At 39.8% G+C, this 27,792-nt stretch overlaps 1 protein-coding gene across 12 annotated transcripts in view; it reads left to right on the top strand.

The window, feature by feature from the left end:
* The window catches only part of CDK5RAP2 (CDK5 regulatory subunit associated protein 2), a 104,422-nt gene that overhangs the window by 60,418 nt on the left and 16,212 nt on the right, over window positions 1–27,792 (top strand). For 6 of the 12 annotated variants that reach the window (XM_043530098.1, XM_043530093.1, XM_027819702.3 and 3 more), the window contains exons 22-32: window positions 2,406–2,865; window positions 5,864–6,119; window positions 7,868–7,984; window positions 10,733–11,336; window positions 14,227–14,459; window positions 17,053–17,101; window positions 18,449–18,636; window positions 19,838–19,963; window positions 24,301–24,417; window positions 26,905–27,094; window positions 27,302–27,423. In XM_043530098.1, coding sequence (XP_043386033.1) covers window positions 2,406–2,865; window positions 5,864–6,119; window positions 7,868–7,984; window positions 10,733–11,336; window positions 14,227–14,459; window positions 17,053–17,101; window positions 18,449–18,636; window positions 19,838–19,963; window positions 24,301–24,417; window positions 26,905–27,094; window positions 27,302–27,423 — 2,462 coding nt within the window. The remainder of the gene's footprint in view (window positions 1–2,405; window positions 2,866–5,863; window positions 6,120–7,867; window positions 7,985–10,732; window positions 11,337–14,226; window positions 14,460–17,052; window positions 17,102–18,448; window positions 18,637–19,837; window positions 19,964–24,300; window positions 24,418–26,904; window positions 27,095–27,301; window positions 27,424–27,792) is intronic. The other 6 variants (XM_043530094.1, XM_043530091.1, XM_043530097.1 and 3 more) reach the window with 2 other exon arrangements.

Below are 27,792 nucleotides of genomic sequence, written 5' to 3'. Positions count from 1 at the left end.
CACTCTACACACAGTGAATTAAATGGAAAAAAAACCCCCCAAACCCTGCAATGGTATAAGAAAGTTGTGTGTGAGAAACTGGGGAGAAGTGACTTGCCCAAGATTATTCAAGAATGATAGAGCAGCTGATATAACCCCTTAGTTCTGATTCTTAGTCCCCTGCTTTTAAATATGCCACTAGACAACATTGCATCCTTCAATAGGAATTTCTTTAACCCCTGTGGCCTTAAGCTGGAAGCTGTGGCCCTAGAGTCTGGTGGGAAATGAAATGCCTTTAACTGCAAGTACCATTCACTATAGCTGACTGGTGAGCTTGTTTTGCTTGCTTCTGAGAATACTTGTTTTTACTGACATCACTGAAAAGGAAGTTTACAGCTCTGACTGTTTTACAGCAGCATCATTCCTTTAGCTTTTTCAACAACACATTAAATCTCTTTTAAAAAACCCCTACCAAAAGCAAGAGTTTTAGAAGAGGGTATTTTTAAATAGAATTTTTTTCAAATATATGTAAATTAACATTAAATAAGAGCAGATGGCCCTCCAATGGTTCTCTGGCTGCATTCACTCTCAGAGCTGAGGTGAACTTCATGAGTCACTCAGTCTGCCCTTGTGCAGTTCACTTCAAATAGAGACCCTCAAGTGAGTTACAGCTTTGAATTCATTCCACAGTCTTACAATGTTGTGTATAGAACTCTCCATGCTGTCCTTTTACTGTAGTTGGTTACACAGGAAAATCTACCGAGAAAAGACTGCTGGAAATAATTACCTGTTCCTCAGCATGCACCCCCAAAAGAGCAGTAAAGATATAACGTTAATAATAATGTTCACTTCATCTAAAGATTTCAAAGCACTTTACCAATACAACTGATTGATAAAGGTTCAGAGCATCCTTGTGAAGTAGGTAAGGATTATTATCCCCACTTTACAGATGGAGAAACTGTGGCACAAAGAGGTGAAAATGACTCATACACAGTGAGTAGCTGAGTTGGAACTAAGGTCATGTCTGCACTAGGAACACTTTATGGGACAAAGCACTCCTGCTGCTGTTGGAACTATACTGGCAAAGCTGTGCTTTGTACAGGTATAGTAAAACCAGCCCCACGGGTGAAAAACGCTATACAACAATGATTTCTTTCAGAGGTCATCAACTTTATTCCTTTAGCAAACCAGGAAATGTTTGTGGAGAGTGATGTGAACTACCTTCTTCATGCAGTGTTCTCAGTGGTCCCACCTCCAGGAGCTCAAAGCCCAAACTCTGATCCATCATGTGGCAAGGCATTAAACTGCCTATAGGCAGCTACACAAGCCCCAAATCTGTCTTCTGTATTTGAAATCAGTTCTACAGTTGAGTCTACTCAACCAGTCCTATGTTTCTACATTACTATTCAAGCCAGCCAAGAAACATAAATGATTTTAGTCATCAAGAAAATACTGAGTGGCAGATGAGACAATATTCCTGTCTTCAAAGATGAATATATAATGTTGTTTTATTTCTTAACCTTACTTAAAAGTCTGGTAATGAGCAATTCTTTCACAATCATCTTTAGCACTCTTGTGTGTAATCTTTTCTGTGTCCTAGTATAAATTACCAGATTGACTATGATGAGCCTGTGCTGTTGGGTAACTTAATTCTCATTAATGATATTAGATACCAGAAAAAAAGACATAAAAAGCATAGTTAGCATCCTCCATTTCAAATGCCAGCTGTGTAAATGCAGTTGTTTTTAAATGCCTGTTTATATGTTTAGCGGCACAAACAGTTCTTGATTGGACACATGAAATCAGCTGTAGAATTTGAGGGTTGTTTATAATCTAATGTCCCTTGTGTAGCTTCTCTTTCATCTTAAAATTTAGCTTTCCAAACTGTGGCCCCTGGTCCACTGGTTATCTGTGGAACACTTGCTGATGGTCTGTGGAGGGCAAGGCTGTCACATTCTACTGGCTGCTCCTGCTTTTTTCCAGCTTCTGCATTTTATTAAAAGACAGCTGACTATATATGAAGGCCCAGATTTTCGAAAAGAACTCAGCACCCAGCAGCTCCCTTGTTTCCAATTGGCACATCATTAAGATGCCTATAAGGGAGGGTAAGATCCTGAAAATCTGGCCCTACATACCTTCCTGATTTTATTTCATGTAAGCAATTGCTGTGGTTTGTTATATGATCACAAATGGGAGGAAGGGATGTGATCTACATGGTCATAAATGGGAGGGGGAAATGTCCACAAGATAATCTCTCTATGAAAAAGAGAAGCTCTTCCCTAAATCTACTGGAAAGTAAAATGGAATCTCCTAGGAGTCTACAGTATATCATGGCTCTACAAAAGTGTTCCATAGGAGGTGTTCTTGTTTCCTTAAACAAAAAAGCAAAACACATGTTTTTTTTTTCTCTCTCTCCCTGGATAAAGCAGACAAGAACAAATGAAAATTGTAATTGCACTGTTAGATCATCTGAGCACAACTGAGCAAGAATGTTCAAGTGAAGATATAGAGAATAAGGATGAAAAAGATCTTAGGCAAATGGTTATTCAACTAAGAGCTGAGCTGAGACATTTCAAGCAGGTCAATACGTTCTTAAAGCAGCAAGTAGAAATGAAATCAACTTTTGATGGAAAAGAGAGGCTTTATCCAGATACAGCTCCACAGGTTAATAAGGATATTGAATTGTTAAAAGTGGAATTGAAAGATACAGCTACACAAACAATGACTATGGAGGGTAACGTCATGAGACTCAAACATGAAGGCAAAAGAGGCGCCTTAGAAGAAAAAACAAAATACTCAAGATTAAATGCAGAACCTCAACAAGAAAATGCATATAAGAAGGATGAGCAGCATGAGAGACTTTCTGTTGCAAGTAGAACAAATAAAGTAAGTTTATTTGAGATTCCCTTTATAGCAGTTCAGGGCAGACATAGAGATGAGAAAAGTGTATTTCATTTCTGAAGTTAATCTTGTTTTTCATGTAATTTTAAAAATAAGTAAAAGGGATTTGTGCCAAATATAGTCAAGATAATTGTACTTACTGTACAGTGCCTTTCATCCTATACTTCAGTGTGCTTTAGAAATATTAATTAATTAAGCCTCAAATCTCCCAGGACTTGATACCAGTAAATACTGTATCAATTTTACAGGTGAATAAATTATGGCATATGGGTCTTGATTTTTGACTGCCTTTTTACTTGGTATAGTTGTTCATGAGACTGTAAAGCAGGGCTGGCCAACCTGAGCCTGAGAAGGAGCCAGAATTTACTAGTGTACATTGCCAAAGAGCCACAGTAATACGTCAGCAGCCCTCCCCATCGGCTCCCCACCTGCTCCCAGCACCTCCTATCCACTGGCAGCCCCGCCGATCAGCGCCTCTCCCTCCCTCCCGATCAGCTGTTTTGTGGCATGCAGGAGGCTCGGAGAGGGAGGGGGAGGAGCGAGGGCACGGCAGGCTCAGGCAGGAAGGGGTGGGGTGGGGGCAGGGCCTGTGGCAGAGCCAGGGGTAGAGCAGCGAGCACTCCCCGGCACATTGGAAAGTTGGCGCCTGTAGCTCTAGCCCCAGAGATGGTGCCTATACAAGGAGCCGCATATTAACTTCTAAAGAGCCGCATGGGGCTCCGGAACCACAGGTTGGCCACCCCGATGTGTAAAGTGTTTGTTCTGACTTGGTACTGTTTTAAGTCTAAACAGAGAATTAGGCCTGGAGAATTGAAGAGACTTGCCTAATATCTCACAACAAGCAGTCCCGAGTCCCAGTCCTCTGGTTTATTTGAACTTTTTACATTGCCTCTTATTCTTAGACAAGTACAGTCAAATTTTCAAAACTGGCCTCTATAACGGCGAGTACTCTAATTTTCGAGTGCAGACTACGTTTGCATGTGTAAGTCAGGTGTTGGACACCTAACTGCCTGATCTGCACGTGCATATAGCTTATGGCTACAAAAATTGTGTATATATTGGTGTGAAAAATTGTGTCTACAAAAATGTATGCATGTATAGTGGCATTAGCAACTTTGGAAGCTGTGTTGAGGCCACTTTGAAGATTTAGCCCCTGTGCAACAGACAAGAACAGCTTTTGGTATTGTGGGCTACTAATAGAGAGCTTGTAATCTCTTCTGAATAGGGAGTAGCCTGTGCGTTTGTATTGATTAAGAGGTTTCTGTGGGGTAACAGTATCAGCAGCTTGTTATTTTTGTCTGGATCAAGCCCTAACATGGATCTGAAAGAAATTCAGGGTCATTAACACATTTTAATAAAAAAAAATGAGGAAGCTATCAGCATTGGATTTATTTTCCAACCTCCAAATGATATTGTATTCATATGTACCAAAGGCATTGAGTATATCATTAGGAAAATGGAACTTTTTATTATTTTAAATTGTGTAAAGACTATAATTGCTAGGAAATGAATGAGGAAAAATATTGCAGAATACAAAATAATAAAAGAAATTACAGCACTCATGATGCAGGTGGAGCAACTACATAACAAAAGGAGTAAATCAGATGTATTTGAAAATATTATTGATTTTTATTATTATTGCACACAATTCTGTAGCATTCATCAGCATAGTGTGAGAGTTCTCAATTCTGAGATCTCACTGTTTCGTTTCTCCAATTGGGACAACTAGGACACATTTAGGGGAAAAACCAAATGGTGCCAGGATGAAAATGTGACAATAGATTATTATTTCTTATTAGACTTAAAAAAACATCCAATAACACTACCACACTAGTGTTGGGGTGAAGAGAAGAGGAAATGAAGAAAATACCTTCTGGACTTTGTAGAGCAGGTGTGGGCAAACTTTTTGGCCTGAGGGCAACATCTGGGTATGGAAATTGTATGGTGGGCCATGAATGCTCATGAAATTGGGGTTGGGGTGCAGGAGGGGGAGAGGGCTCTGGCTGGGGGTCTGGGCTCGGGTTGGGCCAGAAATGAGGAGTTCAGGGTGCGGGAGGGGGCAGGAGGTTGGGGCACAGGAAGGGATCAGGGTGCAGGCTCTGGGTGGTGCTTACCTCAAGCAGCTCTTGGAAGTAGTGGCATGTGCCTCCTCCGGCTCCTATGTGGAGGTGCGGCCAGGCAGCTCCGCGTGCTGCCCTGTCCTCTGGCTCTGCCCCTGGAGTTCTCATTAGCTGCAATTCCCGGCCAATGGGAGCTGTGGGGGGTGGCGCTTGGGGTGAGGGCAGCGCGCGGAGCCCCCTGGCTACCCCTAAACGGAGGAGCCAGCAGAGGGGGGACATGATGCTGCTTCCGGGAGCCTTGGCACACGTGCATGGAGCGGTTTTTGACCCTGCTCCCCAGCTGGAGTGTGGGAGCGGAGTAAGCCCCAGGCCCTGCTCCCCACCGGATTAAACAGGCTGGAGGACCGGATGTGGCCCCCGGCCCGCAGTTTGCCCACCTCTTTTGTAGAGGGTTGAGAGGATTCTCTGTGAAAAGAAACAAAGAGTTAGGGGAAAGGCACAGAGATCCAAAAGGAACTAGTGGTTAGAGAAGACAAATGAGATGAGTATATATTCCTCAAAGGCACACACAGCGTAGACTTAACAGATATACTTTTAGATTAAAGGCCTTTACCAGTAGACAGTTAATCTGCCGTCTTGGTTCCATGCCCTAGAAGACACATGGCACAGGGCTTTGGATTCATAAACAGCACTTATCTTTAGAAAATTATAAGGGCCTGGGCCAGGTATCTCCTTTCCCTGTGACTGCTCAAATTCTTTGCAAGGATATCACTGTCTTGTTTCCAAAATTACATAATATAGCTCTTAATTGGTATGCACAAAGTTTTACTAGTATTTTTTTCCTGGTGATCTTGTTTATTCCCCCTTACCAACTATCTCATACCCATTACCAAACCCCATGTTTTATTGCATCTATCTTTCAGAGCGATTTCATTTATCCATTCAAGAAATCCCGTATACCCATTCCATTAAAATCATCTAGATCATTAGGAAACATTCCTTTAACCTCCTGTACACAGAAGCCAGACATGCATCTGCAGCACCGGCTCATGGCACTTGATGAAGGTCTGAAGGAATGTAAAATACAAAACAGACAACTTCACAAAGAGTTATCTTTGAGCGGATCTGTAATTGAAAATCTGCAAGAGAAGCCCGAACAAGAAAGAGTATTGGTGAGAGGTAAATAAACATTTGCATTTAAAGAGCAGATAAAATAACACCTAGTACTGCTTGAAATATTTTCTTCTTTTCTTATAGAGGAAAGAAAAAATAGATCACTTTTACATATATACAATACTGCTTAATCTTACAATTTGCTTGGGGACAAATATATATCCTAAAAATATTTAGTGTTTTGGTTTTTTTAGTTAGATTTGCTTTGCAGCCAAAACATAATACAGCTTGGTATGCTATGAAAGTGCATGGTATATATGGCATAAAATACATAATACATGATAGTCTCAGCACATTTATATAAATATGGGTTACCTTAAATATTCATTTATAGGATTCCAAACCTAATGGAAAACATGGAGAGATGAAAGTATAGATGTGCTGTACTTGTTCATATCGTATATGTGAATGTACCTGATTTTACCATTGATCTGTCAAGGTGTCAGGTGGCTTTTTCCAGTTTAGTGAGATTAATTTAAATCTAACCATAAACAAAATACCTATATTTGCAAAATATTACAAATTATAAGACCGTTGACAATATATATTATATAAAGATGCAGTATGGTGAAAAAGTACATTTAGCTGTAAGATTAATAACTTGGGAGGGTGGAAAGGCATGGCTAAAGGGGAAGAGAGATGTTTTAAGGATGTGAAATGAGAGAGAGTCAGTTATAAAGTATGGTGTGTTCTACAAGGCAACAGCTGTGGAGTGGAAGGCTCTCTCCCCAACAGTAATAATGTTGTGGAAAAGGACAGTGATGACCCAAATGCTTAAGTGAGTGTATTGGGGAGTAGAATTAGAACAAGGGACCCTATCCCACTCTTATTAATAATACTAATACTTTGCTCTTATCTAGTGTTTTTTATCAATAGATCTCAAATCACTTTACAAAGGAGGTAAGCATCATTATGCCCATTTTACAGATGGGAAAACTGAGGCATAGAAAGGGAAATGACTTGCCCCAGGTCACCCAGCAGGCCAGGAGCAGAACCCAGGTCTCCTGATTCCCAGTCCAGTGCTCTATCAACTAAGCCACAGTAATACCATGTACACAGTGCTTCCCTTTATTATTTATTTGTTTTCATTAAAACTGACGGGAGTTTGGTCATTAACTTCAGTGGGAGCAGTATCTAGCCCCTGGTCTGTGAAGTAGGCAGGAGTAAAGTTCCATGGAGAATTTTAAGAATGAAAATAGCTTTATATTGGATTCTGAAATGAAATGGAAGGCTGCAGTCCTTTTGTCCCCTATACTCAATTATTTTTGCATGTATGCCAGTATGGGTAGCAGCATTCTGCACTTGCTGGAATCCCAAGACCTGGGGCTCTCAGAGGTTGTAGAGAATGAAGTTAGAATCATTGGTGAAATTATTTATCTTCATTGTAAATGTACACAAAAAACGAAAAATAAAACACTAAAAATCAATTGAGTATATAATAAGTGTACTGACTGCTTGCATGTGTTCATCATGTGATGCAGAATTTTGTGGTAAGATCTTCATCTGGGGTAGAAAGCGTTGGACATTCAAATTTATAGTAATTATCTTGATAGTTAATTTATGTATTTGAAAAATATGTGCTTAGGCTATTTCACATGATCTGCATATTTGTGTGTTTATGTTTACTACTGCAGTTCTTTATATGACTTCACCGTTCTGAATTGTTGCCGTATCAGTTGTTTTACTATCCTACTTCTTTATTTTTAAAGTCACTTAGCTAAGTTTTCTTTATTTTTTTCCTTCTATTTCTCTAGCTGAATCATTGGTCAGATTGGATTGCAAAGAGATCCAGGTGGATTCACAGGCTGTTGGATTTGATACTTGTGACAAGAATGAAAATAAGATGATCATGGATCAGAGAAACAGTCAAGGTAGAGCATGAACACAAAGTGATAATGAGAAAGCAGCACTATGAAAGCTACTAATCTTAAAATATATTGTCTTATTGTTTTCTATAAATAATTATAGATAACTGACTCTACTGTAGATAATTGCCCCTTTTTACCATTACTTGTTGGTTTTAAATATTATTTACTTAATTAGTATAGAATAATGGTCCCCAAGTTAGTGTCTTAAGGGTTATGTTTTCAGAAGGGTCACACGGATTTATGAGCACAGTTTCCGATAAAAAATAATGAGTTGTGTGCCTAACTCCCAAACACTGTACTGCAAACCTCCTCAGTTCCTCTGATCCATTCGATGAATTAAATATGTTCATTATTGTGCACTTGCCACACTGTTATGAAATGCAAGGAGGAAGCAATAGAATGATAGCATTCTGCTTATCTGAATTATCTGAAGGCATTTGGCTTAGTTGAAACCTAACTGAATCATTGAGTGAAAATGTAAATGGGGTTAATTCCATGTACCATGTGCTTCTCCATAATCCATTTGTCTTTTTGAGAGGGCTTGAATGACCTCTTTATCTAGTTGCATACAGTGTACTGAGTAGGAGACTAATTCTGGAACCCTTACTCACGTTAACTTTACTCACAGGTGTAGTCTCCCTGAAGCCAGTCAGTAAGGGATTGCAGGATATACATTTATTACCTGTGTGTGGTACATTAAAGTGTGCTAGCAGTTTCTGCTTTAAAGAGCAACTAATGCCTTATGAAAAACCATAACAAGCATTCTAATTAAAAACAATACTACTTCCAATTTTTCTGTCCCTTCCCCCCCCCCCCATATTCTTTAGTATGTAGGACATTTATGTGAAGGCAGGATTATTGATCTTAAGAATTCATCTGATTTTGCTCTTTGTTCCTCACCTGAATTCACAACCTTCTGGGAGATCTTAATCATTACAGCAACCAACTGCAAAGTCACAGAGGATTGTCTTTCTGGTGGAGAATAAGTAGGAGTAGCTAGTGAACTCTTAAGAAACATATCTTTTTCTTCTGCTTGGGATCTGCCCGTGAATTCTGGTGCAATGAAGTTTTCTCAAGCGTATTGCTGTCTTGTGACTCAATAGCATTTAGAACGTTGAACAACATAAGTGAGCAGATGCAGCAATCGCAGAGCATCATCCTGCCCTTCAGTGCACATGGGATAGATAGCGCAGTGTAACCACCTAATTTCTTTCCCAACCTCGGATTCAGCTTGCAGAGTTATTTTTATTTGCTTGTGCTCATTCTTGGCTCAGGCATCCATATCCATTCCACTCCATTTTTTTTTTTTTTAGGAGTCCATTGAGACTTTGGATTGGCTTAAGGCTGAATCCTGTGAGATGCTGAGCATCTTCAACTCCCACTGAAGCCAGTGGTGGTTGACGGTGTTAAGCACATTGCAGAATTAGCAAATTAGAATGAAAGATCCTTTTTGAATGTATCCATTGATGAATGTTGGGATTTTACAGTGCTGTTCCTCCTGTCAGTATTGCCTATTTCCAGTCCCTGTGAAGGAGGCTGTTGAACCTCCTTGTTCTCACCTCAAGACAGTAGACAAACTCTGATAGGCAGTACAGATGGTTGACAGGCTTCCTCACACTAAATGGAATTACTATAGGGTCTTCACAGTACGTTGTCTGTAGTTGGCTTCTACAGCCAAAGGGCCAGATACACACTATCTAAGGAACACAGAACTGATCTGTCACTAGTCCTTCAGAATCCTTCATTATTTTATCAGCAATTTCCAGGCTTTGGTTTTTCTTCATTTCCATCTGACAGTTTGCCACTGAAATCATAGGATTTATGTTTGGGTGCCCTGCTTCTAGAACAATTTGGCTTTACCAGTATGCTATGCTTGTCCAGACTATACACGTAAGGGGCCCTGGTCTTGCTTCAAGATGCTCCAGAAAGAGGGAGGTAAACAATCTCAAATATTGGTGATCTTTTGCAGAGCTAGCCTGATAGTAGAACTCTGTTTCCTGGTAACAGGAAAACTCCAGTCCTCTGGCTAGTTATATGTACTTCCCCTCCCCCAATAAATGTAGACTATATGATGTATAGAAGTATACAGTTTTTACTGGCATGAATCTCTGGTGATGGCATTACTCATGAGTGGGTTAGCCAAATGTGAATTGTTTAGGGCATCCCAAATGAGTATCAATAAAACCTTTAACACTACACGGTATTATGGATTTTATTTAGGCCACATTTTAAAAAGAACTTATTAGAACTTCTTTTTCCAACTTACTATTTTTATTAGCAATCTTTTAAAATCCTCGGACTTTAAATTCCACTTGGCTGCATATGGATATTGGAGCTGGAGAGAAAATAAAATGAATTTTTTAGAAGATTTTTTAAAAAAATATTTTGGTCGGCTTGTAAATCAGTGTTATAATGCCTTGTGTTTAGGGACTCACCTTGGTGGGTTGAAAGATATTGGACTTAGCAATAGTCACTTGTCTAGAACGGAATATAACAAGTGTAATTTTAAATCCCTGCTTGGGGAGAAAGCTGGTTTTATGTATTGGAAATTGGTATTTGGAAGCTGATGGGAGGTTTGAATGTTAGAAGTGTAAGATGGATTAGTGGGTGCAGATAATGAGGTCAAAGATACAAACTAAGTGCAGTTTATTTTGTTCCCTTGTTGTGGAAGTGAAGAGATTTGTTCAAGTGCTGTTAAGAGCTGAATGTCAAATAAATATTAATGCTCACATACAATCCTTTTATTTTCAGAAACAGAAACTCCTCATAACATTAGCAACATGAATATTCTACATTCATTGAAAGAGCTAAATAAAGAATTTTATTCCATGGATAACCAGGACATTGACTCAGCTACAACATATTCAGGTTCCAAGAGTCTGCTTTCTCTCAAACTGAGTATAGCAAGTACAGATGCATTTGATGACTATGAAGTCATAGACGACTTAGAAGAATTGAGACAAAGAATTAAGGATATGAAGTCTGAGCTTGAAAAGTACAAAATGTTCATATTTCATTTGCAATCTACTAACCCTTTTTTGTCCAGTGATATTTTTAATATAGTTTTGAATGATGCTGAATTGCCCATGGAAAGACATGTTATACAAATGCAAGATACTGATGGACAAGAGACCAAAACATTTTCTACGGTACATCAGCAAGTGGATTATGAAATCCACATTGAAAACGTGAATTCACAGTCTACAGAAACACCTGATGAACAAACATCACAAAATCTTAAGCAGCTTTTATTAGAAAATGAGGCTGAACTTGAAAGAGAGCAAATTGCAAATATGCATCTTCTCGATGAAGTATATCGTCTGCAAAACAAACTTAGAGAAACATCACCATCCAAGTGAGTAATGCTAACACATTTTCAGCCCCATGAGTAAGTGCAAGCACCAGTACTGTAAGAGGTCATTCCAGAGATATTCATATTTACATACCTCCACAGTGCAGTGGTGAAGGCTAAAATTCGTTAACATTAATGTAAAGTGACAAAGATTTTTACTTAGAAATTGCCTTATAAGTAAAAAAAAATTATTTCTACTATTTAAGAACTGCTTCTAATACATCCATATCATCCTCCCATGATGGTTTTTATGCCACATGCCCTTCTCTCTCCAGAGGCATATACAAATCCTCCCTGCAGGATGCTGTCTCCTATGTGATTTCTCGAGTGAGGTTCTCCCTCTTGCAGGTTTCTCTGTGGGAGGGGATGACTTAAGTCACATTGGCAGAGACCCTGGGTGTTTTTCATCTTCCTCTGCAGCATGGGGCACTAGTTGCTTGCTGGTTTAAACTAGAGTAAATGGTGGATTCTCTGTAACTTGAAGTCTTTAAATCATGCGTTCAGCTCTGGTCAGCCCATCTCAAAAAAGATACATTGGAATTGGAAAAGGTTCAGAAAAGGGCAACAAAAATGATTAGGGGTATGGAACAGCTTCCATATGAGGAGCAATTAATAAGACTGGGACTTTTCAGCTTGGAAAAGAGACAACTCATGGGGGATATGATTGAGGTCTGTAAAATCATGACTGGTGTGGAAAAAGTAAATAAGGATGTGTTATTTACTCCTTCTCATAACACAAGAACTAGGGGTCACCAAATGAAATTAATAGGCAGCAGGTTTAAAACAAACAAAGTGAAGTATTTTTTCACGCAATGCAGAGTCAACCTGTGGAACTCTTTGCCAGAGGATGTTGTGAAGGCCAAGACTATAACAGCATTCAACAAAGAACTAGATAAATTCATGGAGAATAGGTCCATCAATGGCTATTAGCCAGGATGGGCAGGGATGGTTCCTAGCCTCTGTTTGCCAGAAGCTGGGAATGGGTGACAGGGGATGGATCACTTGATGTTTACCTGTTCTGTTCATTCCCTTTGGGGCACCTGGCATTGGCCACTGTCAGAAGACAGGATAGTGGGCTAGGTGGACCTTTGGTCTGACCCAGTATGGCCATTCTTATTTTCATATGTTCTTCATATGCTCTTATGATTTGAGGACTTCAGTAACTCAGCCAGAGGTTATGGGTCTATTAGAGGAGGGTGTGTGTGAAATTCTGTGGCCTGCAGTGTGCAGGAGGTCAGACTAGATGATCATGATGGTCCCTTCTGGCCTTAAAGTCTATGAGTATAAGCCACAATCAATGCTCCTGGAATTTTGCAGCACTCACGTTCTAATTTGTGTGGCAAGAGTAAGGACATTCTACTTCAGATCTGAAATAGTCTGAAACAAGTCTATGGGCAGTTGGCTGCCAAATTCCTGGGAACCTTCTTAGCTGTGTGTCTACATTTATGTATGCAATAGTAATGCTAGCACTTACAATGACAATATGTTGCACTTATATACAGTAGTGCCTTCCATTCAAGTATCTGAAAGCACTATACATTGAAATTAATGAATGAAGCCTTACAGCAGAAATTCTTAAACCAGTGGATCCTCCTTTTAAGGCTTGGAAGTATCATCATTTTACATATGTAGAAACTGAGGCAAAGGAAGTTAAGTACTTTATCCACAAATCAGACTGACACTCCCCATCCTAGAATCTGGATCTCCTTATACCCAATCCTGTGGTTTAGCAACAAGACACTCTTCCCCCTAGGGAATACCTGATGGCAACAGGTGGAACACAGAAATGTCTTCAACCCTTTAGGTTCTCCATAATTCATGATTGATGATGCTTGCAAGCCCTTGATGTGGCACTTTAATGTTAGCTTAGAAAAATACCCACCTGCTCCATAAAATATATGAACTTGCATGCCTAGAAAATACACTTCCCACATATGAATCTAACTCTGTAATCTAAGGGATGGTATGGGCTGCATAAAGTTTTTATTGCCATGGATTTGGTATGACTGCATGACTCACAAGTGGCAGTGCCACACATGAGTTATACATCTCTCCCTAAACAAGTAGAAATAAAAATGTTATAGCAACCCACACTGTCATAGTTTTTGTTTATGCCCCATATTTTGTTCATGTTTTTTTCCTTTTTCAGTCCCTTCCTCCCCTGAGGTGCATGCTTCTGTAGAAAGAAGCATATCAATGACAGGGACAATTGCAATATAAAGTGGACATCTATATCCACAAGTGCAGTATAAACTCAGTTATTCTGAGCTGAAATTTATATCCTGCCTATTGACGTACAAGAATTTAGGCAGTAAGTTGGTTGTCATGATCACATCTGTAGTAATAAACATAGGAGATAGTAACCTAGAATTGGTCATACTGGAGGAAACCATTAGTCCACAAAGTCCAGAATCCTGCCTCTGGCAGTCGACAGTACTTAATGTTTCAGAGGAAGGTGGACCCCATCTGATTCCCTTGGCCCGTCACAGACAACCATTGTAGAAATGTATATTTTTAGCCTCTTTACTCATTCTTTCCCATTTATTTCATTGTAACTCCTTCAGGTGCCATCTGACTCGCTTGTTTGTCAGATTCTAAGAATCAGGTTAATACTGGGTATTTTGGTGGCCTACAAGCGAATTCATCATTTCAATTCCTGCCTATCTTATAAATTAAGCAGTTACATAATGCATAATAACCTGCAAGTTGTCTGCATGAATAGTTGTCTGCCTAGTAGTAAGGGCAAGACATCTTTGTCATTGTTGCTATAGGGCATTTTTAGAGAAATTGGATTTACATGATATTCTGTTCTAGAATTGTAATTCATTTTAGTTTTTTTTAAATGGTAGTTATGGTCAAAAAATTCTTTTAAAAGATGATTTCATTTTCACAGATATGATTCATTAGTTCATTCCCAAGCTCGAGAGCTCTCCTTTCAGCGCCAGCAAATTAAAGAGATCCACAGCATCTGTGTTACCTATCATCAACATCTGACCAGCCTTATTAAAGCTTTTGAGGAGCTGCTTCAAGCCAGTGATGTTGATTATTATGTTGCTGAGGGTTTCCGTGAACAGCTGAATCAAAGTGTGCAACTTTTTGAGAAGCTGGAAAAGAAGTTTCTATATGGTATGTAGTTATATTTCCCAGCCTGTTGTCTGTCTATGGTACATAAATATTTTATTGAAATCTGAAGAATTTTTATTATAATATTTTTGCCTTGAATATCTACTTCTATGTATTTTTCTTATGTTTGTCCTCATGTCACTCACAGTGGGACCTTCCCGCTACAGTTCTTTCAGTCAGAATGGCACGCAGACAGCTGCTGTCCCTGCCACTGCATGGCAGATTTAATTCTAGTGCTCATGCAGTGGTTGATTTTTAACTTTGTAATTGTCATTGCAATTGGATCCTTCCATCTCAAGTTGTTCCTGTGTCACAAGACAAAGACACCAAGCAACCAAAACTACTTGGACTAAAGCCACATGGTACTGCAAAACCAATGACCGTTTCAACAACAAATGGACTCCAGGATCTTTTAATATAGGACCCAGTCCAGCTTCCATTGAGGTTAATGCAAGTAAAAGTCAATGCAATACTTTTGACTTACAGGCCTTTTGAATCATGCCTATGTGTCTGATCAGCTCCCATTGAAGTATTCATAGGAGTCTTTCCATTGACTTCAGTGGGAGTTGGATTGGGCCCATAGAAAGTTCAGAGGTTTTAGAATATAATTAAAAATGTGCCTTTTTTGTTTAATGCTATACATACATTAAATCATAAACACAGACTGTCATTTATAAATGTGGAAAATGCATTACATAAGGTAGAGCTTTGCCATTGCAATACAGGAATTGCCATACCTCTGGGCCATCTAGTCTCTGACTGTGGCCAGTACAGATGCTTTGAGAAGGTGCAAGAAATCCTTTAGTGGACAACTGTGGAATGACCTGACAGTAGAGGAAGTCCCTCCCTAACCGTCATCAGTTAGAAGGTTGGATTATACTCTGAAGAATGAGCATTTATACACCTTCTGAAAAATGTCTGTCTTTTGGGGGGAGATATTTCTTGGGTGCTCTGAGACCTCTCTCAGTCTAGTCTCAGTCTCCATGCACCCAGGCTGCAGTAAGGCATTAGGCTGCAGAGCAGGTGCCTGGAACATCCAAGCAGTAGAGCTCTCAGAAGCTGTCAGTCATTTGTGTATTGTTCCTTATGTTTGTAGGCTATTTTAATCATGAAGGTGTGTTGAGATCCAGAATCTTATTGTAGAAGGGTCCTTGGGGACATAAGCATGGCAACAGCATGCTGAAGAAAAGACAGATTTACACCTTAAATCATAGCTATTTAAAATGCAATACTGTTCCCTAAAATAGTCATTGGAATTGATATTTGTCACCCAAAGGAACAGTGTGCCATAGCCATTATCATAATCTTCATTCTTTGTTACTGGGGAAGTTTGAGTGACAAAGTGATGGCAAAGAGAAAAAGCAATACTAAGAGAGCAAAGTCCACCAAGAAAGCTCTTTCTCCTAGCTCCTCAAGGAAGGCCTTTCCCAGCATATCTCAGCCAACTGACAGCATTTTTGCAGGTGTCAGCTGCAAAGTTATCTTCAAGCAAACACTTGAGGTAGTCTTTTAAAATGGGGACACTGACCCCAACATCTTCATGTAATTGCCTGTAGAAGATTTTCTTCTGAAACATTCAGCAGGCAATCAAACAATGGTCCCTGTCTTGTCCTTCTTTAAAAATAGCTTCAGCATGTTGTAGCTTTGATGACTCATACTGAAGAGGCCGTATACGTGAAAAAGATGCTGCAACTAGTGTGTCATACCAATATAAGAAAAGATTGAGTGTATTCAGTCATTTCAGTGGATACTTGCATTACAAATCAGGAGATTTTGTACTGCATAAGCATTAAAATGTTTTAAACCCCTGCCCCAACCAGCAGATGGTATCCTATATACTATGAAAAGTCACTGACAACTGAGACAGTTCAATATATCTAACACAATGGTATTGTACTGAACCAGACATTAAAATAAAATGTCTATACCAGGGGTTCTCAAACTTTATTGCACCGTGACCCCCTTCTGACACCAAAATTACTACACGACCCCAGGAGGGGGGACCGAAGCCTAAGTCCGCCTGATTCCCACTGCCCCGGGTGGGGGAGCCAAAGCCAAAGTCTGAGCCTCACTGCCCTGGGTGGGGAAGGGGTTAAAGCCAAAGCCCAAAGGCGTCAGCCCCGTCCCTCAGGCTTCAGCTTCAGCCTGGGGCAGTGGGGCTCGGGCTTCAACCCCAAGCCCCAGCAAGTCTAAGCCAGCCCTGGCAACCCCATTAAAACGACCCACAGTTTGAGAACCGCTGGTCTATAGGATTATAAAGAACATTCGGCTTACTAAGAATTGACTGTAAAGCAGTAGCATAAATAGCCTTCTGCCTGTGCATTTCAATCCTGACCTTCACTACAGACCTCTGAAATTCAAGTTCTGCGCCTTTCTTGACCCAGGACTGCCAGTTGTGCTTAATAACATGGAGACTTAGCACTGTGAACAAGTGTGTGTTTCTTACATAGGCTGGTATCTATTTGTGCTTTCCAGGTCACTGTTCAATTAGCACTTAAGTTATTCAAATACGTTAATGCAGAGAAAAAGATTAGATAACTAGTATTATTTTGAGTACACTTTTCTTCCTTTTAAAAAACATATTTTTATTGTGCAGGAGAATCATTGGATGCAGAAGTTGCCAAACTTTATGAATTAGCACAAAGGTAAGAGTATCATTGAAGACTGGCATTAAACTTGTTGTTGTGTATTTAAACGATAAAAAGCCTACATGTTTTATAGCCCAACTTCAACTCTATTGCTCTTTGAGATGGCTGTTGCTTATACATCTTGTGTTCCATTAATATCCATTTTGTTAATAAAATATTCATAGAAAACAAGCCGTCTCTCCCTGCTTTTCAGCAAAGGTTTAACAGCAGAGCCACTAAAGTGAGGTGTCAGGTTACTAAGACTCTGTTACTTTTACTAGTATAAATAAAATTAGAATAACATACTAGGACATATTAGCATAAATATTTAGGCTGAATGCTCAGCACAACTGAGAGAAGAGGGTTGGCAAAGGTGTCTTTAAGCTATCTTTCTGCTTCCCCTCACCCTGGGACTGAACTGTAGGGACTAGCTAAGGAACTTGTTGCCTTGGGACGTTGTGAAGGCTAAAAGTATAAATGTGTTTAAAAGAGAATTAGATAAGTTCATGAAGGATAGGCCCATCAGTGGCTATTAGGCAAGATGGTCAGGGACGCAACCCCGTGCAGCCTGGGCCACAGGGGGCGTGCTGGCCACTGCTTTCCGCAGCTTCCATTGGTTGGGAACTGCGAACCGTGGCCACTGGGAGCTGCGGTGGGCCTTGCCTGTGGACGGTCAATGTAAGCAAAATCTCTTGCCGCCCGCCGGCGGATTACCCTGATGGGCCGCGTGCTGAAGGTTGCCGACCCCTGCCCTAAAGCTGGGAGTGGACGACTGGGGATGGATCATTCGATTAATTGCCCAGTTCTATTCATTTTCTCTGAAGCTTCTGGTGCCTGCCACTGTCAGAATGCAGGATACTGGGCTAGATGGATCATTGGTCTGACTCAGTATGGCCGTTCTTAAGTTCTTATTACCAAAATGCATTGCTCTTCGACTTCATTCTCAAAACATCCTTACACTAGAGGTGCGGAGAGCAGGTGCTGTGACGTTACCTAAACTGGTTTTATGTCAGCCCAGGATTATTTTGTGCTGGAGCAATCCTCAGCTGCCTTTTTAAGTTAGCTGCAAGTCCCCTTGCCACTAAAGGCACTTAAAATAGATCAGTTGTGGAAAATGAACTTTAAGGGTGAGATCCTGGCTCCACTGAAGTCCACTGGGGACAAAACTCCCATTAACTTCAGTAGGGCCTGGATTTCACCCTAGATTCTTATCTCTGATATGTGGAGGTATATCACTATGTATCTTTAAAAATCTGCTACTATGCATGTATCCTGTGAATTTGACACCAATCTCTCTCTATTCATTGTGCTTCTAAAGCGATAATTATCATTGTACATTTAAAAATATTTTGCTTGACACACAAGGGATAATGAGAAGACCACCACAATGTACCAGCAACTTAAGGATGAGTCACCTATACCATCTGCTTTTCATACCTTGTCTGACTTTGAAATGTCAGAAAAGTCATCTATTGGATCACCTGAACATCAACAAGACCTAGTGGAGGAAGAACATGACAAACTGGCACTTGTGCCAAACAAGTTTCCCCCAGGTAATTTTTTCCCCACTGAAGATTTACTATATATTGGGGAAAATTAAATAAATAAATAAATTCATAAGGGAACTAATTAAGAAATAATGTGGAATGTATATCTGTTTCATCTTTCCAGTATCTTGCATAATCATTGTAATTTCAGTAATCATGCGTACCAAGATGACAATCATGCGTACCAAGAAGCTATCTTCTCTTTGAAATGAAATTAGCTATGATATTTCGTGCCTTTGTTGTTTTGGACTGTCATCTTGTACAGTACTCTAGACGGTCCTTAAATAGACAAGTCATGAGGGAAAACAGACATTGTCAAGAGATTATTAAATTTAAAAAAAAAAAGACAGATTTTCTAATTTTATAAAACCCAGTCTTGTGTTTCCTTGAGAACTGTAAGTGCTGCATAATTAATAAGTGGTGTCATGTTTGACCTGGATAGTTTCAGTAAGTGCAACCGATTGTTAAAGTAGTTTGCTGTAGACAGAGATGGAAGTTTAACTGCTGAAATAGAGTGCGGTGTTCAGGAAACTTTTTTTAAAATAAACCAGCAGTAGATGACATGGATAAACTGACCAACAAGATAGTCACAATTAGAACAATACGTTCTTGATTATTGCTGAAACATACAGCAAAGGAAGAGGAATTGTCGAACGGCAAAGCAAAAAGGAAAAGGTACTGTACTGAAACTAGATAGAATAGACTTATTTGTTAAGGCATGGAGTCTATAAAACATAGTGTATGTCAATGACTTATTTTATACGTGAGTTACTCTAGTGATCATCCTGTTATGGGAAATCATATACAATTGGTATACTAAGTCTAGAAATGAAGTTGTATTGTAAACTTAAGATTCATTACCAAATAAATAGAACAGTTTAACTAGAAAATTGTATAATCACATACTATTTTTAAATAGACGTTTAGAAAAGATTAAAACTAGCGCCTATGATTATTTGAGAACATAGAATAAAGAGTTCATGAAAGGAATGTTGAAATCTAAATCACAAAATACAGTATTCAGTAAGACCATGTAAGTTATCGAAAAGGGCCCATTGTGAATACCATTCATTTAGCCTTTCTCACTGATTTTTGTAAAAGATTTTCTAGCTCTTTTACCACATCACACACACGGCTCTGTGTACTGTACCCATTGTAAAATAATATCATTTAATCAAAATGAAAAGAGAACTCTTGATTTATTTAGAGTTATTAATGGAGCATCTTCAAGAAATTCGATCTCTGAGACAACGTTTAGAAGACTCCATTAAAACTAATGAGAGATTGAGGCTGCAGCTTGAACGACAAGTAACAGATATGGAACTAAATCAAGGTAAGACCTTATTTTATCATGAGTGAAATACACTTTTGCTTAAAGCCCGAGTGATTGAACTCTGCTGGAGGAATGTGGGTGGATTGAGGGGTAAAACCCAAAGCTAGGGTACAATATGCATGCAATGCAACCACCCCATTGGCACTACTCCATAGTGAACTAGATTAGCAGCTGCAGCCCCACCACACTGCTTGTTTATTTGCATAAATATGGATCCCATGACCCTTGTCTTTGACTTCCTCCATTGCATGAGGTATCCAATCCAGATGCAGAGATCCCTTCTATAGTGTACAAGCGTCCCATATGGCTATTCCACCCACAGCTTCACACACTCTCCCAAAACAGGGTTTAAATGCTGTGGAAGGCTTTGTGCTAGCTCTCTAGACATTGGGTGAATTTCATCCTGGGAACTGAAAAGCGCTTTTAGACAGCGCTGTTGTCAGGTAATAACCTAGATTTTCTGGATTTGTCTTCTGTTTTTTATGGCTGACGTGAATAAAACCAGACTTCTTTGTGTTTTGCTTCTTATAGTCTTCTGGAGTTACTGGCTCTGAGTCTTCACTGCATCCAAACACAGACAGGGGCAGAGGCAGGGAGCTCGTTGCAGCTACCTAATTTTAGGGCTCGCCAGTTCTGGTGTAAATTAGAGCAAGAGGAGTCCTGTTCAAATGCTGGTTGCTGCCACTGATGGCGTAAGGGTCTCTTACTCTCCCTGAGGTTTGAGTATCGTAGAGCTCATCTTTCTCCCTCTCCTCCCTTTTATACTAGGGGTGCGGGAAGTGGTTAGCGTAGGGTGTGGCTGCACTACCGCTACTAGTTCTCTGTCAGTGGAGAGTCCCCTACATGATGGGGACGTTCTCCGCAGAAGTCTCTGGATGTTTTAAGGCCACTGTGTGCTGCATAGCAGCACAGACAGGCCTTCATGGAATGGAGACGTGGTCCACTGTCTGCAGCTTGTCGTTAGAATTGCTTGCAATGAGCAGTTCTTTCCTAACAAAACAGTATTATGACTTTAACTGAGGAATACGCAGCAGAAACGGACGGACTTTTTAAAAAGTCAGGTTTTATTCAGATCTCTCTAATGTTAGTGTATGAAAATATGTAAGTCAACAGATGCTGAGAGTGCTCAGCACCTTTGCAAACCATACTGTTCGTTTTTAAAGTTTTTTCACAAGGAATCAGCCAGTCTTTAACCAAGCAGGCTTTTATAGTAAGTACAAGGCATATTTTTCTACACAGAGCTTTGTTCTGATTCTCCTTCCCCACACTTTCCCCCTAGAGCAATGTATTAATCTGCAATATTACTTATATCAGAAGCAGGCAACAAGTACATGCATGCTTTCCTCGTACTCAGTTTCACGAATACTAGTATTAGATTAATTACGTTTACATCATCCCCATAATCCATTTCTGTTGTTATTTAAATGGATACTACCTACAAATGGCAGTTTGCTTTCAAGAATAATTTACACTGATGGAAAGGTGTATAAAAGGCACCCATTTCATTCATGAAGTATTTATGCTGCTGGAAAGCCATACTGTTCTCATGAAATAACCACACTGAAACAGTTCCAACTGTTTTACAGCTTCATAAAGATGCTGGAAAGGGCATCCATTCATTCAGTGAAAGTATATTTTCTTTATAAACTGTCTGTCTTATGCCTTCCATCTGTCTTCTTGCTACTTTAGTAGATTTACCAATGCATAGAGGGAAAATTTGGAGAGGAATGGGAAAAGTAGCTATTTATTACAACAAGCCCCTCTTTTCTACATTATTCTCTCAGCATTTCCTATTGCTTTAAAGATGTGTTTTGGGTATAGAGATGTGTGTTCTCTCTTCAGATAATAATGATTGCCCTTTGCTCAAGATTTTTACACTGTTTTGTGTGCTAATTTTGAATTTGGCTATTAAAATAAACTCGTGGCTGAACATGCACTAGTTTTAGGCCTTGGGGAGATGTATAAAATGTATAAGATGTAAAATGTATAAGATGTAAAAGATGTATATATAAAACAGATGGTTTAAAACATGTTTTTATTTAATATCTTTATTTTGTTTTCCTTAAAAAACAAACAAGATAAAACATATACTTAAATGATAGGCAACCTGTTAAATTCATTTTATATCGAGTTGTTTATTCACTAGACTCTAATACCAAAGAATTACTTTAGTCTGTCTGATAAATATTTTATATATGTACATACGTATGCCATGTTTTGCCATGTTGCCATTTTATTTGTAATATTTACTTTGTCTTAGGTACTCGGAAGCCTCTGGGTTTGTAGCACCTTATGAATCATGGAGGTGGTGGAATGACTCCATAGTCAACCAGAGTTGAGCTGAAATTTTCACTAAAATCAGGACTAAAATATTTCCATCATTTCAAATGCTAGACTTTAAAAACGTTTAACGGTTAATTCTGAATTTTCTAGGTTTCTAATGCTTGTTTTGGCATTTTTAAATATAGTAAAAACAGTAAGGCTTTTTATCCTCATGTTACTGATATGTACACTCATGCTTCAATTGCAACTTCAGAGTACTTTTTGTCTGGGGGGAGGGAATGTTTATTTATCTTTGCTGCTGTTTTCTATGGTGCCCAGCTCTCAGTCAGTCTTCCCTTGGAAACCTATAAGGTCCACAAACCTTTTTGTGTTCACTGTTGCGATACATGACTTAACCAAAACTCCTCAGCATAACTGCAGTCACAGGCCCTGATCTTACACTCACATCTACTAGCTGGACCCAGACACCTGACCTGTGCAGAGCCCCACTGAAGTTAGAGGGGCTCTGCACAGGTGCAGAATTCTGTGCTAGGGGTCTAATTGCAGGATCGTGGCCTTATTACCATTGGGGCTACATTTCCCCTTTATTGGGTAAGAGACCTAATAGAGTCTAGAGCCTTTCACTGTAACTTGTCAATTAACATGAGAGCTGGGTGACATGCAATAAATTAAATTGAGATCAAGATGAGATCATCAAGTTCAGACACTTCAAGTTGAATTGCTTTGTTAAAATCTGAAAGGCAAAAATCTTTTGAGTTCACATAGCTACCTTAATTCTAATATATAGATAGTAAAGTGCCATTAGTGCCAGGCTCCTAGAGCCTTTGAATCTTTCAGTAACGACAAGAAGCGTGTCTCAGGGCACACTACATCCCAGTTAGGTAGTGGCTAAGAGCTTCAGTTGGGATTGCAGTAAAATGAGGTTAGTCAGAGAAACTACAGCACGTCAGATTGAATTGCTGTAGCTGAAAGGCATCCACTGTCTGCATTCAGATATTTCTTTGCCACACGGTTATTTCTCTATTTATCAACTGAGCAGTTGACACCCATTTAGTTGTCTTGATCTTTGCTAAAGCAGTAGCGTTTGGGTCAACCATTCAATAAAAATATATTTTAAATAGCACTATTAATCCCAGTGGATCCTGAAGAGCTTTGCAAGTCTAAACAGATGTATGCGTTTTACACAGGGCTATTGCTTCATTCCTCATTGAAATGTAGCCACCCCGGGAGTGGAACATGGCACAGCATTGTAGGGCACATGAATAATGTTATATCCAGTTCAAACTGCACGTGGCATTTAGGGAAGTAGAATGATTCCCCAGGCTTGTCCAGGACACCAAAGTTAATTCCTCTGCTCGTTCAAATGCCATTGGATTTTTAGTGACTACAAGTGGCCAGGAAGAATCTCAGTTCTTAATCATAGGCAAAGGACAGCAACTCCAGCAGTACATTCCCTTAGCACTGTGTTGGGTCAATGATTCAGCATTAACTTGGAAGCAGAAGTGTCATCAATACCACTACTTCCCTGCACCACCCTAGGTTTTCCTTGGAGGACTCCCATGCCAATTCTAATCCAGTCACACTCTGCTTAGCTTGTGAAAGCTGAATGGCTCTCAGCCGAGGTGGTATGGCTAAATGTAATACAGTCTGAACACAGGAGATGTACTGGAATTGATCACATGTTAAATTTCAGTACAATACACTTCAATTTAAAAGCGTGTGATGGTCTCACAGGACTTCTTGCAATTTGTCGCACTACATTTTTTGGCTGGTGCCCGAAGATGGTTGCGTACCAAATCTTCCCGAGATAATTTACCAATTTTGGTAACGTTAGCACAATGATTGAGGGTACTTAGGATGCAGAGCTTTGGCTTACTTAGAGTTTACCTGAATTGCCTTTCAGTCTGCAGCAATGATAACCTTCAAAACATATAGTGGATAAATATCTTTCATAACATGTTTTTCTGCTTTGTTTAAATTGTTCTTGTCTGGAAAGTTTAATCTTTACTGACCTAGAGATGACTCATAAATCATTTTTATGTATATATTTATAGGTTCTTCAAACATTTTTATCCATGGCTCAGAGCAACATAATTCCCTGACTTCTGAAATTCATTTCCTGAGGAAGCAAAATCAAGTTCTGAATGTAATGCTTGCAAAAGGATCTAGAGGTAAAATATGAAACTCTGCTTTAAAGGAGCAGCTTGCAATTTGGAAAGCACCATGCATTTTTATTCCAATCAGAAAACAACGAAGTATTTACTTTTCTTTCATTAAATTGCCTCCACAGCTCTCCCCACTCGTGAAATTGCATGACCAGCCTTTGTATTCAAACGCTGGATCATAGGCATGGAGCAGTTGGAATAGCAGCGCTCTACCAGTATTGTGCTGCTTCTCTCTCTGCCCATAGCATTATCTGTTTTTGTGTCCTCTTTCATTTCCTCTCTCCCTCTTTTTTGCATGTGTGTACATTCCTCTTTTCCTTTCTGCTATTTTCTCTCCTTCCACCCCATTTTGTTGTTGCCCACTTTCCCAAGCTCTGTGTTTAAAGATCTTGCCAAAGGAAATTGGCTAAAATTATTCAGTTTCATTCTGAATGGAGCTCCTTTCAGGCAGAGCTGGCTGCAAAGGGAAATAGACTAATTTCCCTTAAGGTTCTAGAGCCTGATGCAGAGGGAAAACTGGTTAGTTCTAGTCAGTTTCCCTCTGCAAGCACTTTACCTCAGTTCCATTATTTTTGAATAATCAGTTTCCCTTTGCACCTTCTGAGCTTGGCTCTCAACTCTCCTCAGCTCCACATGTGCTCTAAGCAACAAAGTAAAATTAATTCAGCTCCCTTAACAAGAAACTCTTTAAAGCATGTAAAGCTAATCCTTGGGTCAGATGCCTTTCTGTGTGTGCAGAGTGGTATATGGACCGTTTGCATAAAAGAAGCACATGAACTCTCCCCCAGTTTCATGTTTTCTGATCTAGAATCACTTGGTCTTTAGCAGTTTATTCAAGGTTTATCTTTCATACTGCATAAGCTAGTGTTGATTTGTTTGACAATATGTTTCTAAAGTCAGGGCTTAAGTTTTGTAAGAATTATGTCTAAGCCCTGGTCTACATTACAAACGTTTATGTTGATTTAACTATGTCGCTCAGGCGTGTGGAAAATCCAGACCCCTGAGCGACGCAGTTATACCGACTGAACTCCAGTGTAGACAGCACTATGTTGACGGGAGAAGCTCTCCCTTCAGCATAGGTAGCATCTTCACTAAGTGCTACAGCGGCGCATCTGAACCAGGGCAGCTGCATCCCTGCAGTGCTGTAAGTGTAGACAGGCCCTAAGTAATGACCATCACAGCAAAGCATTGTTGCCTTTTATTTTTAGTACTGAGTCAATTTCCCCCCGGGTTTGTGGGCATCTTCCCTTTTTTATCTTGAGAATAAATACCTCCTGCTGCAGAGTTTTTTGGTCCCTAGTATCTGTCCAGTCTCAGCCTTACCTCTACTCCTGTGGTGTTAGATGAAGCCATATGGGCATCTCCTGTTGATTTTTCTGAACCAAGGCACTCTATTTCCAATGCGAAGCAAAAGGATTTAGTCACAATACATGTGAATATGAATGGGAATCATGTCGCTGAATCCCCACCCACCATGCTGAAAATGACCCCTTTTCCAATTCCAGTATTTTATTTCACCCTGTTGTTTTGCTAGCATATATTCATAGTTGGCTTATAGCTCTGTGGGATCTAGAATTATACCAGTATTTTAATATAAAACTAGAATAGTAGATTCCAGTGATATTAACCCTTTGCACCCTAGCTACTTCCTAGAGGTCTTGGTGTCCTGCTGCAGAATGTAACTGCCAGTGAAGTCAATGGAAGGTGTTTAAATCCTGGGGTAAGAGGATTGGGACCCATGCATTTAAAAGCCTTTGGGAACTTCCATTTTCATAGACTTTCAGCTAGGTTGCTCTGTTGAGGAGGGAGGATTTCTAATGGCTGGGAGGTGGAACGATTTCTCCCTGCTTGACCTCCTGCTGGGAACTTCCTCGCTCCTTACCAGCACTAGCTTCCTAACATGACCAACTGCCCCTACTGACAGTTCTCAGTTAAGAAGCCAACGTGGGGGAGGCTGGTCATGTCATAGGCAGGGGAAAACTGGCAAGGTTCTGATGGCATGCATGCGGGTAGTGTTGGAAAAGAGCATTTCAACATTCAGTGGAGGGGATGGAGGGTTCATTGTGGGACAGCGAGAAAGGTAGGAGTGGCCTTACTCATACCTTCTCCCCTTCAACAGAAGACAAGTTTACTACTCAGTAAGAGCACTCAAGATGAATACGCTCCCCGTTGGAGCCTAATCCCACAAGTAACTGAGCAGCCCTTTTCCTGCTGATTTTGTCAGATGGAGGGTGTTCGACAAGCGTAAGGTAGTGCTCAGCCTCTCATAAAATTGGGCCATGAGTGTTCTAGGGGTTAAACTCTACACTCCATTCAGGCACATTTATCTACCAAAAATGCATTAGAAAACTGGAGTACTAAAATCATAAAACTCACAAGAGCATCTTATTTCTGTTATTACTCTGCCAATGCTTAACGAGTTGAATTTGTGGAGTAGTGTTGTTTGAGTACATTGTGGGAATTGCAACCAACTTGTATTTTTTCTTATTGCAGATAAACAAAAGGAAAATGAAAAGTTAAGAGAATCCCTTTCTAAGAAGAATGCAATCATTGAACATCTTCACAAGGATTATGAATGCTTCAAGAAAGAAAATGAAAAGTTGCAAAAACAAATTGGCAAAAAGGAGGATGAAAATAGACATTTGACTCACGAGATTTACAGCAGTCGTAATGAATTAAACAGGTATTGATCCTGTCTCTGACTATTTTCTCCTCCAAATGAACACTGTGTGTCATGCATGTGTTTAGCAGTGGCCATTAACATTATTGAGAGCTGCATAATTACATTCAAGGAGCGGGGAGAAAATTAGAGGGGCGGGGAATTTTAGATTTTAAAGAAATGAATAAGCAAAATTCACCTCTGACTTATGAGTACATTGGAACTTAACAGGTGGCAGACAGAAATGAATGTAAAGCAACATCAGCTGTCTGAGAATGACAAATTACTGCAGTCACTCCGAGTTGAGCTAAAGGTGTATGAAAAGTTGGACGAAGCAAGGAGAAGGAGAACAGGTATAAAATGCACTGTCATGTCTCTGCTTTGTTATTGCAGCCATACCAGCTCTGGCTGTTATCTTGTCAGATTACACAAGACAGGAGTTGTGCTGATTCAGCACTTCTTTGGTTTTACTTAAATTTCCATTGCTGCTACAGAAAGTAGAATCATAGACCTGGAAGGGCCCTCGAGAGGTCATCTAGTCCAGTCCCCTGCATTTGTGGCTGACTAATTATCTTGACCATTCCTGACAGGTGTTTGTCTAACCTGCTCTTAAAAATCTCCAATGATGGAGATTCCTCAACCTCCCTAGGCAATTTATTTATGAACCACCCTGACAGTTAGGAAGTTTTTCCTAATGTCCAACCTAAACCGCCCTTGCTGCA

The sequence above is a fragment of the Chelonia mydas genome, chromosome 16 (genome assembly GCF_015237465.2).
Source record: "Chelonia mydas isolate rCheMyd1 chromosome 16, rCheMyd1.pri.v2, whole genome shotgun sequence".
Taxonomy (NCBI): Eukaryota; Metazoa; Chordata; order Testudines; family Cheloniidae; genus Chelonia; species Chelonia mydas.
Note: the sequence above shows the minus strand (reverse complement) of the source record. Positions and strands in the feature narration are given on the sequence as shown.